The 15,784-nt window shown below is 38.5% G+C and overlaps 1 protein-coding gene across 9 annotated transcripts in view; it reads left to right on the top strand.

The window, feature by feature from the left end:
• Nucleotides 1-15,784, top strand: part of LOC129767952 (rho guanine nucleotide exchange factor 11) — a 286,719-nt gene that overhangs the window by 86,876 nt on the left and 184,059 nt on the right. For all 9 annotated transcript variants that reach the window (XR_008741601.1, XM_055769267.1, XM_055769265.1 and 6 more), the window contains 3 exons: nucleotides 3,014-3,071; nucleotides 4,051-4,184; nucleotides 10,676-10,855. Coding sequence is in view for 8 of the 9 variants with exons in the window: in XM_055769267.1 (XP_055625242.1) it covers nucleotides 3,014-3,071; nucleotides 4,051-4,184; nucleotides 10,676-10,855 (372 nt within the window). In the remaining variant the exon portion in view is untranslated. The remainder of the gene's footprint in view (nucleotides 1-3,013; nucleotides 3,072-4,050; nucleotides 4,185-10,675; nucleotides 10,856-15,784) is intronic.

Below are 15,784 nucleotides of genomic sequence, written 5' to 3'. Positions count from 1 at the left end.
GTTGGAAGTTGCTTATCCATATTGGCCATTCTCCTGGACTACCCGAAAAAGTCGGCGAATTCTTCCCTATAACATGTCTAGCAGCCAATTGTTCATTCGCTGTACCCTCTATCGTATGCGTGATCATGTTTGCACCATTAGGCATTGTCAAACTTTAAAAAAATCTCAAAAGTATCGGTTTCAATTTTTTTTCAATTAATTCAAAAGGAGGATTTTTCTGACAGTAGCATGGATCCATTTCTCTCCAGGTACGGGTCAATGTTTGTCTCATGCTTTCCATACTCGGATGGCGTTGAGAACAGTCCTTCATTTTCATGGCTAAGTAATCTAGCGGATTACGGTTGGGGCTTGATGGCGACCACATATTCTTCGCCCAGAACGGCAGATGTTCCTGCAAGCACTTATGAGTGAGGTTCGAGGTGAGGTACGGGGCCATACTGCTCTTTGATCCACGGATAAAAATGCTCACTTAAAATCCGAAAATCTCGATGTAGATCTCCGTGTTTACTTTATCGCCTTCTAGAATGAATACCGGGCTGTGTCCTCGACTTCGCCCCGCAATCTTCCGTGCCGTAAAATCGCCGATCCCGTGTTCCTTCGTCATTTTCCTCATTGAACGCACAGGATTTGCCCGAATCTTTTGATGGCAGCGATATCCCTCGGAATCCGAGCTGACCTCGGACAACTTGTGGTCTCCTTCGCGGATAGTTGTCGTATCTTTTTTCGGTCTAAGACCCTGTTCAAGGTCCACAGAAATATTCCACGGCGATTGAAATGTCTTTTTGCGACATTTGCACGTGGGACAAATCACGAATATGTTGTCACTTCTTCATGGCATTTGCCGGGGCCGCTGACCCTTTGGGGCGCCAAAGAATTTTCAATTGCAATTTTTTCCCCGTATTATATTTCATCTTTCAATTGAGTAAAAAAACCATGAGTAGTTGCTTCCGTCCGTACATGAAATCAATAACCTCTCTTTGATTTTCGCAAAGTTGAAACACCCAATTGCGTTGTTTTACAGTTATTGCTTAAGGGCGAGCCCCTGTCTGAAAGGTCGAAAAATAATGAATTTTCGTGTTTTTTTTCGGATGTTGAGAATAAAATGAAGTATTCGGTTATTTTTGTTATTGTTTAAGGTATATTTGAAGATGTTGTCAAGAACACGTAAACGCGAGAATTTACACACAACAATGTTTTGAGTCAAACATTATGTTTTAAGGAGTCTCCATAAAAAATTCTATGTATTCTAAAAACTATAAGAGATAGAAAGTCAAATAAAAAATAAAAATTCATATTTTAATAAGATCTTAAACTTTGTCAAATACGCCAAATCGCTATCTTAACAAAATTAGGATTGATGATTTTTTTCAAAGAAAACATGAAATAGCTGTTGTTAGAAAAACTTTTTCCCTGTAAAAGTGCCCATCCTCCAATGTGTCGGTGACTTGTTGGAAATTGTAAGGGCTATTCACTTTTTTGAATTTAAAAAGGATACGTTTTTGGGAAGAATGAATTTAAATTTTTCAAATAATTGATTCAGTAATTTTTTTTTGATATTTTATTATGAAAATTTAAACAATTTCCTAAGACAAGTTGGCATGGAATCTGTCTATACCGGTAGTACTTCTGCTCTTTCGAGAAAAACAGTTTATCGGTAGTTTAGTAAATTTTAAATGGGCCGTACAAGCACCGCAGTTACAACTCGCTCTTGAAGGCCAAAAAAGGCTACGAATCCAGAAATCGTAAAACAAGTGCATCGACTAGTTTTGAACGATCGTAAAGTGAAGTTACGTGAGTTAGCTGAGACATGAAAAAACTATCCGCGCGATGGGTGCCGCGTTTGCTGATCGTCGACCAAACACAGCGGCGCGTTGATGATTCAACAGCCGGTTTGGCGTTGTTGAAGCGTAATCGAGTGAACTTCTCTCGACGTTTTGTGGTAATGAATGAATCGTGCCACACTCCTGAGTCCAATAGGCAGCTTGCAGAGTGGCTGACAAATCACGAAAGCCGGCCAAAGCGGCCAAAAGACCATCAGTCGGCCGGGAAGGTTTTAGCCTCCGTTTTTTGGGATGTGCATGGCATAGTTTTCATCAATTACCTGCAGAAGGGAAAAACAATTACCGAAGAGTATTATGCAGCGTTATTGGACAAACTGAACGTCGAAATAAAGAAAACACCCTGACCCTGAACTCTTCGACGTCTTCAGGCATCTTGAACATTATTCTCAGATATTCTATCGAAACATTTTATTCTAACATAGAGACGGCGCTACGAATTTTACTGATGCTTACAGTGGCGTCGTGCGAACGCAGCTTCAACAAGCTTAAATTGATTAAAAAATATCTGCGATCTAAAATGAACCAAGCTCGACTCAATGACTTGGTAGTTCATTCGATCGACATTCGCTAAGACCTTGATATAGATGCAATTGTAGATCATTTTGCTTCAGCTAAAGCACGCAAGTGAAAAAATCGGAAAAAGTGATACTTTTTGGGGCACCATTTTCATAGTTTGCCGGAAGTGCTGTCTACCCTCACTGCGCCGCTGCTTATGAGTACGATGGTGCAAGAATTATCGCGCATACGGTACCAATCTGCAAAAGTGTTTTTTTTTGTCAAGCACGTTCTATGCTTAACTATGATCTTAGTAAAATTTTACCATGAAATTATGTCCCAGAAACGTCTCCTAGGGTGCCACCTTAGTAATGTGTACCATCAAATGAAAACAAACAGGCACATATTCAAAGACAATTCAAGAGAAACGTTTTTCACCTCCACAAATCATCAATCTTCAGTTTGATATTTTTGTCTATTATCAACCGCGCATATTCCAAATTCATTCAACCGGCGGTGTCGAGACATCCATGCGCGCATCGCTTAATTTACTTTTCTTTTTTTTTCAGTTCCCACAGAGCCCCAACATTCTCTCATTATTTTTTCGTCTACTTATGTCACTCTCTGTTTTTTCTTCTTTTTTTTGTCTATCTGAAACGCTATGTTTGCTGCTCTAGGTTAATGGAATATCTGTACGTTCCTCGACACACACGAACGTGGTGGAGTTGATCAAAGGTAAACAAACAAACGTGAAGCTTAAAAAACAACAGCAATAACAACAGAAAAAGAGATTATCGATCCAACCTCGCTCTCTCTCTCTGGAAGCTCGGCTCGATTCAGCGGTTTTTGTGTTGGTGCCTGAGAAGTCGGTCGGTCGTGGGTAGGCGCGAAGTGCCGCGTAGCCAGATGAAAAAAAAACTGAATAAACAAGCAGTTTTCGCTAGTATTTTTCTAGTTTATTTTCCTCTCTCAATGTGGGATACGCTACGCGTGATGGTGGGGTGGGAGTTACACACTTTCTCGCGATTGTATGCGCAGCGATTCTTCTCATGGGAGAGAATGCAAAGCAGCGTAATGAAATCGCATTTTATTATTGTACATGATAAACGCACATAATGTCACGCTAGATTTTACTCACAATCTCTCCTTTTCCACGGGGCATCTGTTTGTTTTGGGGTAGTGGCCTTTCCTGTTTGTGTTGTTTCTCGGCTGATTTCTTTTTTTCTTTTCTTTTATAGTGCATTATTTCCGCGGAATGATGCTGGGGGATCTATGATACCGGGAAAGTGTGCCCCTTTGGTGCATAAATGAAGTAATGGGATTTTGGGGTTGAATAGTTTTTCATTTATCTTTTAAACTTTTCTCAGTACATCTCACTTACATCCATATCTTTCATTATTTTTGTTTTGTTTTTTTGAATGCATCCATCCATGAAAACGGAATGGTTAAGTATGGCGTCATTATTAGAAAGTTCAGCTTCTGTTAAATATGTTATCAAACTGACCAGTCTATATATATCGGCGAATGTGAAAATAAATAATCTGTATCGTACAAAAATAGCACCAACTACAGAGGCGGGGCACGCAGAATCCCATGAGGAGCTGAGAGACGGCGAGGAAGGATGATATCACAGAAACACAATATTTGTATTCATAGCCATCATTACTCACTAAATGATTTTGTATTTCATTTTCTCTCCATTTCTCTCATCCAGCTTCCGAAATTGTTGAACTGACGGTGCAACGAAGCAACAACAGAATGCAGCGGCCGTCGCCTTCGACCACGTCCATTACGCCGACGACGCCAATAGCGCCGCGGAACTGCATCACCGCTCCGCTTCCCGTTGATGTAAGTGAAAATTAGTGTGATTTGTTGTTCTTTTCAGGTTAGAACCATTCGCTGTACTTTACAATCTTTTTTTTCGAATGCCCATTAAACTAGCTATTATTGGAACAACTCCTCTATCCTAGAAACTAGAACTTTATTTTATCTATCGCACTTTCAACACCTGAGTCGAGAGAAATCCGCTAAAACGCTTGTTGATCCTATGACACTTTTCGATGAACTGCACATTCGTGAGGAGCTTGGGGAGGAAATCGGAAGAACTCCTTAAAATAAATCGAAACGGCGATATATTTCGAAACTTATCGCGCATGGTGTTTCCTTTAAGGTATCGTTTGCTTCAACACGTGGCGGTGAAGGTTATCTCTGATTGTTCAACAAATAATACAAAATAATACATTTAGAGCATTTCTTTTTTTGCAGTATTTGTTCATTTGTTTTCCCTTCTCACGACTGTTCCCTCTCCTTGTCTTTTCCTCTCTATTTCTACCTTTTTCGTATCTCGGTTAATTTTTCTAGTTTTTTCTCTCTTTTTTGTTTCTTTCGCCTGATTCTCACCTATTTCATTTTCTCTTTTTCTCTTCTCTTACTAATTTTCTTTTTTTCTGTATTATAGTGACTTTCTGGTTCATCACTTTCCTTCCATTTTTATGGAAGAATGTCGGGAGTGAGAACTGAACTCATGACTTTTGGCGTGAGAAGTACTCTTCCTTTTTCTCATTGGCTCTCTCATTCTTTTGTCGTTTTCTCTACTGCTTTTCTTCTTCCCTCTTTTTTACCCCGATTCTGTATTTCGATCGAATCGAAATATTTCGATCCACTTGAAAAGTCTCATCCTCTCTATCGTTCGAGTTGTTTTTCTTAATTAGAATATTTTTCGTTCGTGTCGTTTCGTTTCCGAACATCTCGAACATTCGAATCAAGTCGAACTTCAAACTCATTCTTGTTTACGATCGAGTGACTATATTCCGTTGAATTTCTTCCGACAAATTTCCGCAGCGGATCAGCGGTGAATTGCAAAAATGTAAGGTAATGTTCATCATGTTCGATCGATGTCATTTCCCATGGCAAATTCAAACTCAATCAAAATATCACTTCCGAGCGAAATGTGGAACCGTCGGAATACAGAATCGGGATGTTTGTCTTTTACTTTTCTCTTGTCTCGACTCTTTTCTCTTCTGGTCTATCTCTCTCTTCTTTTCTTGTACATTTATCTTTTTTTCGTGCTTCATCCCCCCTTTTTCTCTTCATTCTATTTGTTTCGTTCTTTTATTTTCTTACCTTCCTTCTTGTTCCTGTTTCTTCCTCCTATTTTATTGTTTACACTCATTTTTATTTTCTTCTCTCTTTTCTATTTTTTTAATATTCAATTTCACTTTTCAATTTTTTCGTTTCGCTTTTCTTCACTCTTTTTTCCCTTTTTTCTTGTGAGTTTTCCTCGCTTTCTCTCTCGCGCTCTTTCTCTCTCTCCCTCTCTTTCCCTCTCTCTCTCTGTCTCTCTCTGTTTCTCTCTGTCTCTCTCTGTTTCTCTCTGTTTCTCTCTGTTTCTCTCTGTTTCTCTCTGTTTCTCTCTGTTTCTCTCTGTCTCTCTCTCTCTGTCTCTCTCTCTCTCTCTCTGTCTGTCTCTCTCTCTGTCTCTCTCTCTGTCTCTCTCTCTCTCCCTCTCTCTCCTTTTTGGTGAGGTGAGGAACGCTCTACCAGTCTTATCTGGGAAGGGTTAACCCAGACGTCGAGTGGGGATCGCACCCACAAAAACCAAGCGCTCTACTCGTTGCCTTATTCCCCCTGGGACCACATCTAGGCGACTACTTCAGGGGGCGGTTGTGCTCATGCACTCTTCGACTTTTCAACGCTGACTAGCGTTGTCCTTCCCTTTTTCTCAATATTTTTTCTCTCTATTCGCTTTTCATTCCACTGCGCTTATGTCCTCTTCGCAGGCATCCATTTACCCGTCGAGACGTGTACCGATTAGGAATTGCCCTCCTTGACGCGCAACCCGTCACAGTCACCCTCGCGGGATTTCTCATCTGTCGAGACGTGCACCGATTAGGAAGCGCCCTCGAACTTGACGCGCGCCCCGTCACAATCACCCTCGCAGGATTTCTCTTCCCAGCGGAGTGCCGATTAGGTAGTGCCCTCCTACATGACGCGCACTCCGTCACAGCTACTCTCGTGGGGTATGCACCATTTTGATCATGGCTTCATCCTTCGCGGTGTTTCTCCATCCAGGCCACGATCAGGCGTTGCCAGGCAGGCATTTTTGCTGTTCTCCGCGGCAGTATCCGGTTACCTGTCGAGACGTGCACCGATTAGGAAGCGCCCTCCAACTTGACGCGCGCCCCGTCACAGTCACCCTCGCAGGATTTCTCTTCCCAGCGAAGCGCCGATTAGGTAGTGTCCTCCAACATGACGCGCACTCCGTCACAGCTACTCTCGTGGGGTATGCACCATTTTGATCATGGCTTCATCCTTGATGCTAGCTCCTTCGAGCGTTCGCGGTGTTCTTCCATCCAGGCCACGATCAGGCGTTGCCAGGCAGGCATTTTTCAGTCATTCGAGGCAGTATCCGATTACCTGTCGAGACATGCACCGATTAGGAAGCGCCCTCCAACTTGACGCGCGCCCCCTCACAGTCACCCTCGCAGGATTTCTCTTCCCAGCGGAGCGCCGATTAGGTAGTGCCCTCCAACATGACGCGCACTCCGTCACGGCGGCTCTCGGGGGGTACTATCCGGTGTACTACAGCCGTCTCAATTGTTCATCTCTTATGGTCAGGCGTTATCCGCATGCTGGTCGGTCCTCCACTTCCGCTGTAGCTCGGACATGATATGTACGATTGCACTGTTTACTGCGTTCCAGGTGCCCTCGTCACGACACATTTCCTCCACGATGTTCCCAGCATGAAGGGTAGGCAGCCCCTCGCGCACTGTGGTGAATCTGGGACATTCGAATACGATGTGTTCCGGTGTTTCCTCCACATCTCCACACTCCGGATAAAGAGGCGATGTCTCTCTCTCTCCCTCTCTTTCTCTGTCTCTCTCTCTCTGTCTCTCTCTCTGTCTCTCTCTCCCTCTCTCTCTCTCTCTCTCTCTCTGTCTCTCTCTCCCTCTCTCTCTCTCTGTCTCTCTCTCCCTCTCTCTCTCTCTCTCTCTCTCTCTCTCTCTCCCTCTCTCTCCCTCTCTCTCTCTGTCTCTGTCTCTCTCTCTCCCTCTCTCTCTGTCTCTGTCTCTCTCTCTCCCTCTCTCTCTGTCTCTCTCTCCCTCTCTCTCTCCCTTTTCTCTCTTTCGTTTTCTTGTCTTTTTCTCCCATATTTTTGTTGTTTCCGCTCCACATTTCTTGTTTTTTGTTCTACTTTTTCGTTCCTTCCCCTTTTCTTGTCTCCTTCATTTTCTTGTGTCTCCCTCTCCTCTTCTTGTCCATTCCCTCTCCATTCTTTTTACCTGTTACCTTGTCTGCTCTTTGTTTAAGCTTTTTTTTCTCATCTGTTCTTGTGTCTCTCTTCCTCACTTTCCTATTTCTCTTCATTTTCTCTATCTCCACTTCTCTTCTCCTCTTCTCTTCTCCACATTTTTGTTCTTTTCCTTCTCCTTTTTATTCTCTGTCTCTCTCGTCCTCTTTGCTTTTCTACCCTCTCCCTTTCTGTATTTTTTCTGTTTTTCTTTTTCTTTTGTCACTCCTTTTCTTCTCTTATTTTCTCCTCTCCTTTTCATTCTTCATCTATTCTTTCTTCTATTCTCTTTTCTCCTGTTCTCACTTCAATTATTCTCTCTATTTTTCTATCTTCCTTCTTATTCCTTCTTTTTTTTCTTTACTCGATTTCCTATCTTCACGGTGTAATTCCTATTGTTCTAAGCTTCATGTTGAGTTTTATTCACATGTAACAAACGTGAGAGAAAATTTTTGGACGAACTGGTTTCATGGCTTATCTATCAGATGGGAATCAGTTTGGAATGAGTCGTATTTTATCAACAGCTCTCCAGACAGTGATACTGTGAATGTTCATAATCATTATCTTTACTTCCATCACAGACAACGAATGTCAACACGTGCTTGTTGATAACCAACAAAAACTCCTCAAAAATTAACTCCCTCTTTTTTCCCCCTTCGCTTTGATTTCACTCACCCTTTTCTTCTTTCTCTCTTTTTTTATTCTGTTTCTACTTTTCTTTTCTCATTCACTCTGCAGCTTTTTTCTTCTCTCTTTTTTTCTGCTCATATTCCTCTTCTCCCATTTTATTTTCTTCTATTCTTTTTTCTCCTATTTGTATCCCATTTATTTTTGTTATGTTATGAATCCTATTGTTTGAAGCTTTTACTCACATGTAACAAAATTGAAAGGGAAATTTTTGGAGAACCTTTGAAATTACACGTTTCATGAGTTACACATCTGATTGTATTCAACTTGGCGTGAGTAATAACAAAAGAGAAAAAAGAAAAAATGTAAAGAAGGTGAAGAAGAAATAAGATAAAGGGAATGAAGGTTTATTTACATAAAGAAGAAAAATAAGAATATAGAAGGTAAATAAAGAAAGTATAGAAGGCAAAGAAGAAAGAAAGTGAAGGAAGTAGAAAGTAAAAAAAAAGAAGAAGGTGAAGGAGGAAAGCAGAAGAAAGAAGCATAGAAGAAAGGGAAGAGGATAGAAGGGTAGTCAGTAAAAAGAAGGTAGAAGAAAGAAACGTAGCTTAGAAAAAAGAAGCGTAGAGCAAAGAAACGGAAGAGGTGTACAACGGAGAAGCTTAGAAGGAACAAACGTAGAGGAAAGAAACGTAGAAGAAAGGAACGCAGAGGAGAGAAAAGTAGAATAAAGCAATGGAGTCGGAAGAAGCGTAGAAGGAAGAAGTGTAGAAGAAAGATGTGTAGAAGGAATAAACGTAGTAGAAAGAATTGTGAAAGAGAAGAAAAAGGCGTATAAGGAGGAAGAAAGAAGAATTGTAGAAGGGAAGGCGTGGAAGAATGAAACGTAGAAAAAAGGAATGTAGAAGAAAGAAACGTAGCTAAAATAAGTGTAGAAAGAAGAAGTATAGTAGGAAAAAGAAGTGTAAAAAAAGTGTAGAAGAATGAATTGTAAAAGAAAAAAGCTTTGAAGAAAGAAACGTAGGGGAAAGAAACATAGATGAAAGGAAAGTAGAAAGAAGGAAAGTAGCAGAAAGAAACGTTGAATAAAGAAGTGTAAAAGGAAGAAGTGTAGGAGGAAGAAGCGTCAAAGCCAGAAGCGTAAAAATTGAACTGTAGAAGAACGAAGCGTATGAATTCGTACCACCTAGGATGTTGAGAAACTCTCTCAATGTTAATGTCAATGCAAATTTTCTTGTCACTTTCTCTCTCTCGTTTCCTTGTGTTTCTCTCACATTTTCTTGTTGTTTCCGCTTCGCATTTTTTGTTGTTTGTGCTTCGCATGTTCCTCCTCTTTTCTTGTTTTTTCCTACTTCGTTTTCGTTCTTTAACACTTTAGCTATTCTTTCTTCTTTTATTTTATCTTCTTATATTCTTTCTTTTTCATCTTCGTCTGTTTTCCCTTTTTCTACTATCTTTTCTCCCATTATTTTTTTTTTCTTCTATGCTTTTTTCTTCTTCTTTATCTTCTTTTTGGAGAATTCAAACGTTTCATAGCTAACACATCTGATTGTATTCAACTTGGCGTGAGTTGAGAAGCGGGAAAAGAAGAAAAAAAGTAAGGAATGTGAAGAAGAAATAAGGTAAAGAGAATGAATGTTTATATACCTGAAGAAGAAAAATAAGAAAGTACCACCACCTGGGTTACTGTGCAACTTTCTCAATGCTAATGCCTATGCCAATGTTAACTATCGAATAAACAATTCCACGTTTAGGTTGCCGTCAAAATCGAGCAAGTAATGTAGTGGCGATGCACTGTTCACCGGGTGAGAGTATAAAAAATGTCGTTTGTGATTTTCGATTTCGCTGTAGGCAGTGGGCGGTGAACGCCATATATCAAGACTGAGAGTAGATTTCAAAATATAAAAATTAGCTTTTTGTTATTCTACCGCTGTGCCAATGTTTCGTGCCAGCATGCACCTGGGATTAAAAAATGGATTCGCAATGGATTTCTTTTAATTTAAAGCCTGTAAAATACAGCCCATCATGATCACGTCTATTCTAGTGCGGTTTTAGCCAGCGAGCAGTCAACAGCCTTAGTTAAGGCTGAAGTTAGCTTTAAAGTTGTCAAACAGGCTTTTCAAAGGCTACGAGAGAGTGACGACAAACCGCACATATGGGTCATGAAAAATATCTACAAAAAAGCTTTCCTAATAGTTTCGTTTCTTCCTGAGATAATGTCAGGAAGGCGAATTGAATTAAATAACTCTGTAGTGCTACAATGTGATCGTGTTTTGGACATTACCCTTCTGATTTCTCAAATTTTATTTTATTTGTCAAATAGCTAAAAGTCTAAGCATATGTGTAGCGTCATTTATTAGAGAAAACAATCTTCACAAATTTAATTTGTAATCCTAAAGAAAACTTTCGTTCCTCCTTCCAGCACGCCAAGCAACGGGAAATGGAATTCCATAAGATCAAAACGCTGCGCCTGATGCTGGAGCAGGAGAAGAAAACGCTGGAGAATCTGAACTCTGGCAACAAGCAGCGGATGCCGGAGAGTGCCCGGGCGGAAACAACCATCAAGAAGCTCCAGGAGGAGCTTGCCCAGATGTGTGGAGAGGTAACGCACGCCATCTTGTTCGTATGTTTTCAATGTTTCGCTTGCCACTTGTTGTAATTTAGTCAGGTTATATTAGTTAGTCATTATTATGATTATTATTTCCCAAATGGAAGAAAAATGACCTCACCGAGAGAATGTACGTGTGTATGTGGGTGTGATTTTTGAACGTGATCAAAGAAGAGGCGATTCGTTCACAGTAGTGTGCAGCGTAGGATTATGTTTATCAGTTTACTCTCCTCTCCAGCGAATGTTTATTAATTTGAAACAACCGCGCACCCAAAGCCGCCTAGTCAAACAACAAGAAAATATTCGTGTAAATTTTTTCGCTGGAACCACGTACCGTCACCTGATTCGGACTTCGTCAGAATTTAATAATACCCAGCTAGCTCATGTTATCATACTTCTTGGCTACTCGCTATTTTTGTGGTACCATCATCATCTGCAGATGTATAACGCACTAACCCCGTGACCCCGTCGTCGATGTTGTACTTGATTAACCTTACCTCACAAATCCTTCGCTGCCTCTAATCGCGCCGCATAGTGTGTTACATAACTCTAGCTCATGGGTCATTCATCATAACCCACCGACGCATGACAGCAGCAGCAGTCGCGCGAAGGCGCGCGCTGAAAATTGATCGATTTCAATTATCTCACATAGCCCCGAGCGTGAACGGTTAGGGTGGTTCGATTGAATATAGTTTATTTGAATCACCGCGCAGATTAATTTCATTTTTGTAATTGGTTGCGTTTTTATATTGATTTTTATTGTGAGATTTATTGGAGATGATTAATTTCGGGTATTATCTTCGAATAGCGAGAACGCGTAAAATTATTCCGTGCTCGTTCACCTATTCTCACGTTTAATAAACGTTCGCGACTTGTAACCGGTTTTTTTATTGCCTTTAAACGATAGATAATTAGAAAGTGTGAGGTCTTCATTGAATTTAGTTTATTTTTGTATTTTTTTTGTTTTATTTAGATAGAGGAAGTATTTATCGTAGGAGGATATGAGTGTGTGTTGTTTGCTCTCTCGTTTTTTTTTTCTCGTAACTATTTCGGCATTTTTTTTCTTTTCATTGTTATAAAGTAGATATTGGAGGCAAATGTTTATGTGATGTGTACCATTTTGTATAGATATGAAACTTTGTCATGCTACACAAAGTATTACTCGTTGTTTGTCAGTTGTATGCTCGGTTATATTCATTACTGTTGATTTTCGCTATTTACCATATTGCTATCGAAAACTTCTCGTTGTTACTGTTTTTTTTACTCCAGCATATTGATTATAACTATATTCGAAAGTGGCAATGAATTGTCTTTGTTAGCTGTTTATGTATCAGTCTCCCTCATTGCAATGTGCTAATTGAAATAGTGAAATTGGTGTCCAGTTATCAATGAGAAGGTAATCCATTCGGAAATTTATATTCAAATATCCTGAAGTTGTGTATTGTTTTTGCGTATTTAGGTAAATAAATACGCAAAAACAATACACAAGTTGTGTTACGTATCAAACGGTGAATAACTCTTTAAAAATCATGAACGTAGAAATGTTTTGATGCCAATCTATTTAGCTTAAGGATATACCATTTTAATATGGAGCAATTCCATGCAGAATTGCACATTCGCTACTCCCACTCTCTTTGTTCCTATACTTTTTTTTGCTACTTAAAACATAGTTTTCCATCATCGTGTGATCAATGTATCTAGAATGAATTATCTTGATAGCATATTAACCAATCGGAATGTATCAATCTACAAAATTGTGGTGAAATTACTGAGCTAAAAAAAAAAGATAAAATTCCAGTCCTCATTTGCTGATCGCTTGAATCTACGCTACCAAAATATTGCTTGGTCTTCAAGTTCATGGAATTTGACACTTCTAGACTACTTTCTATGTAGTTATTTGAAAGGCATTATCCATGTTAAAAAAAACAACTTCAAAACAGCATGCCGAGATATGATATGAAAACCTCCATTTTGTAAAAAGTTATCATAATTTAGACCGTATCCGTATCGTATCGATCTTTGTTGATCTGGTCATAATGAGTATTTGAGCGCCCATACTCCGGATTACGACTTGATATGGCGTGATGAATAAAATAGTCTTTTTAAAAACTATTTTATAGAATTTGAGATATATTCGATGTATACTTGTAATGTAATCTTACTTTATGTACGACATCGAATATGCCAGTTATACGATTTAATGTTTGCTTGGCGGTATCATTCATCAATGTAAAATGTAGAGAGAAATCTTCTCTCCTTTTCTTCTTGTTTTTTCCCCCGCATCCTTTCTTTCTCTCTCTCTCTCTCTCTCTCTCTCTTTCTCTCTTTATTTCTCTCTCTGTCTCTCTTCTTCCATCCTTCTGTTTGTTTTCTTTTCATTTAATTTTTTTTGTTTATTACTCTTCTCTTTTTTCATTAATGCTTTTGTATCTGTATCTTTGTCTTCCTCTCTATATTTATTTGTTTTTTCTCCTCGTTCTCTTACTCTATCTAATTTTGTTATTTTTTCTTTCTCACTTTCTCCGTCTCTCTTGTTGTGCTTATTTCTTTCACTTCTTTTCCTTCTATTCTCTCCATAATTCTCTTCATAATTCTCATAATTTCTTCTCCATTCCGTCCATTTCCATCCATTTCTTCTCCTTGTCCCCAATTTCTTGTCATTCCTTTTATTCTTTCTCATTATTTCTGTATCCCTCCTCTTTTGCTTCTCTTCTCTTTTGTACTTTCACTGTTGTCTCTTCGTTTCTCTTTTCTTTTTTTCTTCTGCCTTGTCTTAATCTAGTCACGATGAATATTTGAGTGATGTCATTCATCAATGTATTTGTTCAGTTTCCAAAGTGAAATATTTGACATGTTTATTAGCAGAAAATGAAAGGTACTTGAATTTTGTTGAAAACATTAAACTGTACTAGAAATATCTACTCTTAGGCAAAATCTTAGAACATTTTAGATTTTTTTGTGATTTTTGAGATGCCAGAGAAACCTACATTTTTATACAGTTTTTAGAAAGCTGGGCCTTTTTTTTCTTAATATAAATTTTTTTTTATATATTTTGTTTTTTATGCTTTTCAATGTCAAATATATATTTTTTTTAAATAGCTTTTACAGAAAATAAACGAAGATATGGATGTTACCACTACGTCAGATCGCCTCCCCTTATATATCAAAAGCTCATTTTTAGGCGAAAAATGATAATCCTTGTTTTTCAGGTATGATCAACAAGACTGCCCTGATTTTCAGAAAGCTGTTTTACATCAAATAACTAATATTTGTGAAAGCGATTTGGTTTTTTAATAAAATCATACATTTCCATAACGAAAAAACGTTATCCTTCTAAATTTCAATATGTTCCTAACTGACTCGATGAACTTCGTACCAGGGTCCAACATTTTTGAAGATGAAACATGAAAATCGACTCTCCTCTCAGTTAGTCTTCAACTAGAACTATTTCGGCATTTGCCGTCAACATGACTTGAATTGACGAGCCTTATGAGCGAAGATTACTGATGAACTATTCTAGCAAATGGTTATTCTGATTGACGTGACGAATGAATACAAATATATCTCTTCATTTAACCTGACTTCAATCCACAACTACTACTCCACCCTGACATGAATATCGTTGCCCGCGCACACAATCTTTTTTCAACGTCAATATAAAGTGAAAAGAAAACTTGATTTTCGATGGAAGAAAGTATAGGCCCCTTTGTTTACCCACTGTAAACTCAAACATCGATACATGCACAACGTTAATAGATACGTTACAGGTATGTTACACTCTCTTTTTTCATTTAGTGCTAGACAAAGAAAAAACAAAAAACTATTTCAACATGTCAGTTGTACAGTATTTTTAAAATTAATTTCTGTGCATTGGAGAGTGTGTGTATCACACGGGTGATGTAATGGAACTTGAAATGACACGAAGAAGCATAGAAGCAAAGCAGTAAACAAATATTATCTTAGGCTACTTAAGCTTAAGCTTTACTTTACTTTTTTTATTGAAGAGATTTTAAACTTTGCAGTTCATTTGTTTCTACTGGAATAGAAGTCGCAAATGACATCTTTTATAATCTCGCTTACAATAAGCAATAAGTTGCAAAGCTTCACTTCCATTCTTCTATTTTGAAGCAGAGCGAAATCAAGCGTTCATTTATCCCAGCTTCATATTCAAATGAATCAATTTGATGACAGTAAACTCAAGCAATGACTAATGCAACATCAACTTTTAAATTCGATTTTTTTCATTCAAAAATAATGATTTCTAAAACATCATTTTCATCATTTTTCGGACAAACCATGATCAGAGGTGGACAAACCGTGATTATAACTTGTTTTTGAGGATAATAGTTGAAAAACATATATATTACACTAATTTCAACGCCTTATGGTAGAATTAGAAACCAGAGACTCAGGGCTTTTCAACAAACTCAAACTCGTCTTGATTCTATGTGATTTTCATGAAGAAAAAACGATTTGCATTTACTAGTTGCTTGAAAACACCGTAAATTGGACAAACCAAGATCAATTTTTAAATTTTTTTTTATCTTCGCTTATTTTTCGTCGGCCTATTTCCGCCTATGAATTTAATGTCAACAAGAACAAACATTATACAAATTTAAGAATGAACTTTTTAGTACAAATCATTTTCAGCTTCAGTTTTCCACCGAACTTTTTTTCACATCTGGCTTGGAATGTGCTTTGATGCCGTTTTCAACACGGAAACAATGCTCGAATGCAGGAAAATTGATTGAACGATTGAAAAAGTTATCAATAAGTCTAAACGAACAGTCTTTAGTTCACAGACGCTATTTCTCGGGAAAAAAAATAAGAATAAATAAGTAGTTGTTTTAGTAGTTGATTGAGTCATGACTCATTCTTGTTCTCCGAGGATTAATGCACAAGCTAGCCATATGACGAGATTTG

This window comes from Toxorhynchites rutilus, chromosome 2 (assembly GCF_029784135.1).
Source record: "Toxorhynchites rutilus septentrionalis strain SRP chromosome 2, ASM2978413v1, whole genome shotgun sequence".
In the NCBI taxonomy this organism is placed as follows: domain Eukaryota; kingdom Metazoa; phylum Arthropoda; class Insecta; order Diptera; family Culicidae; genus Toxorhynchites; species Toxorhynchites rutilus.
The sequence above is the reverse complement of the archived record's forward strand: the minus strand, read 5'-3'. Positions and strand labels throughout refer to the sequence as shown.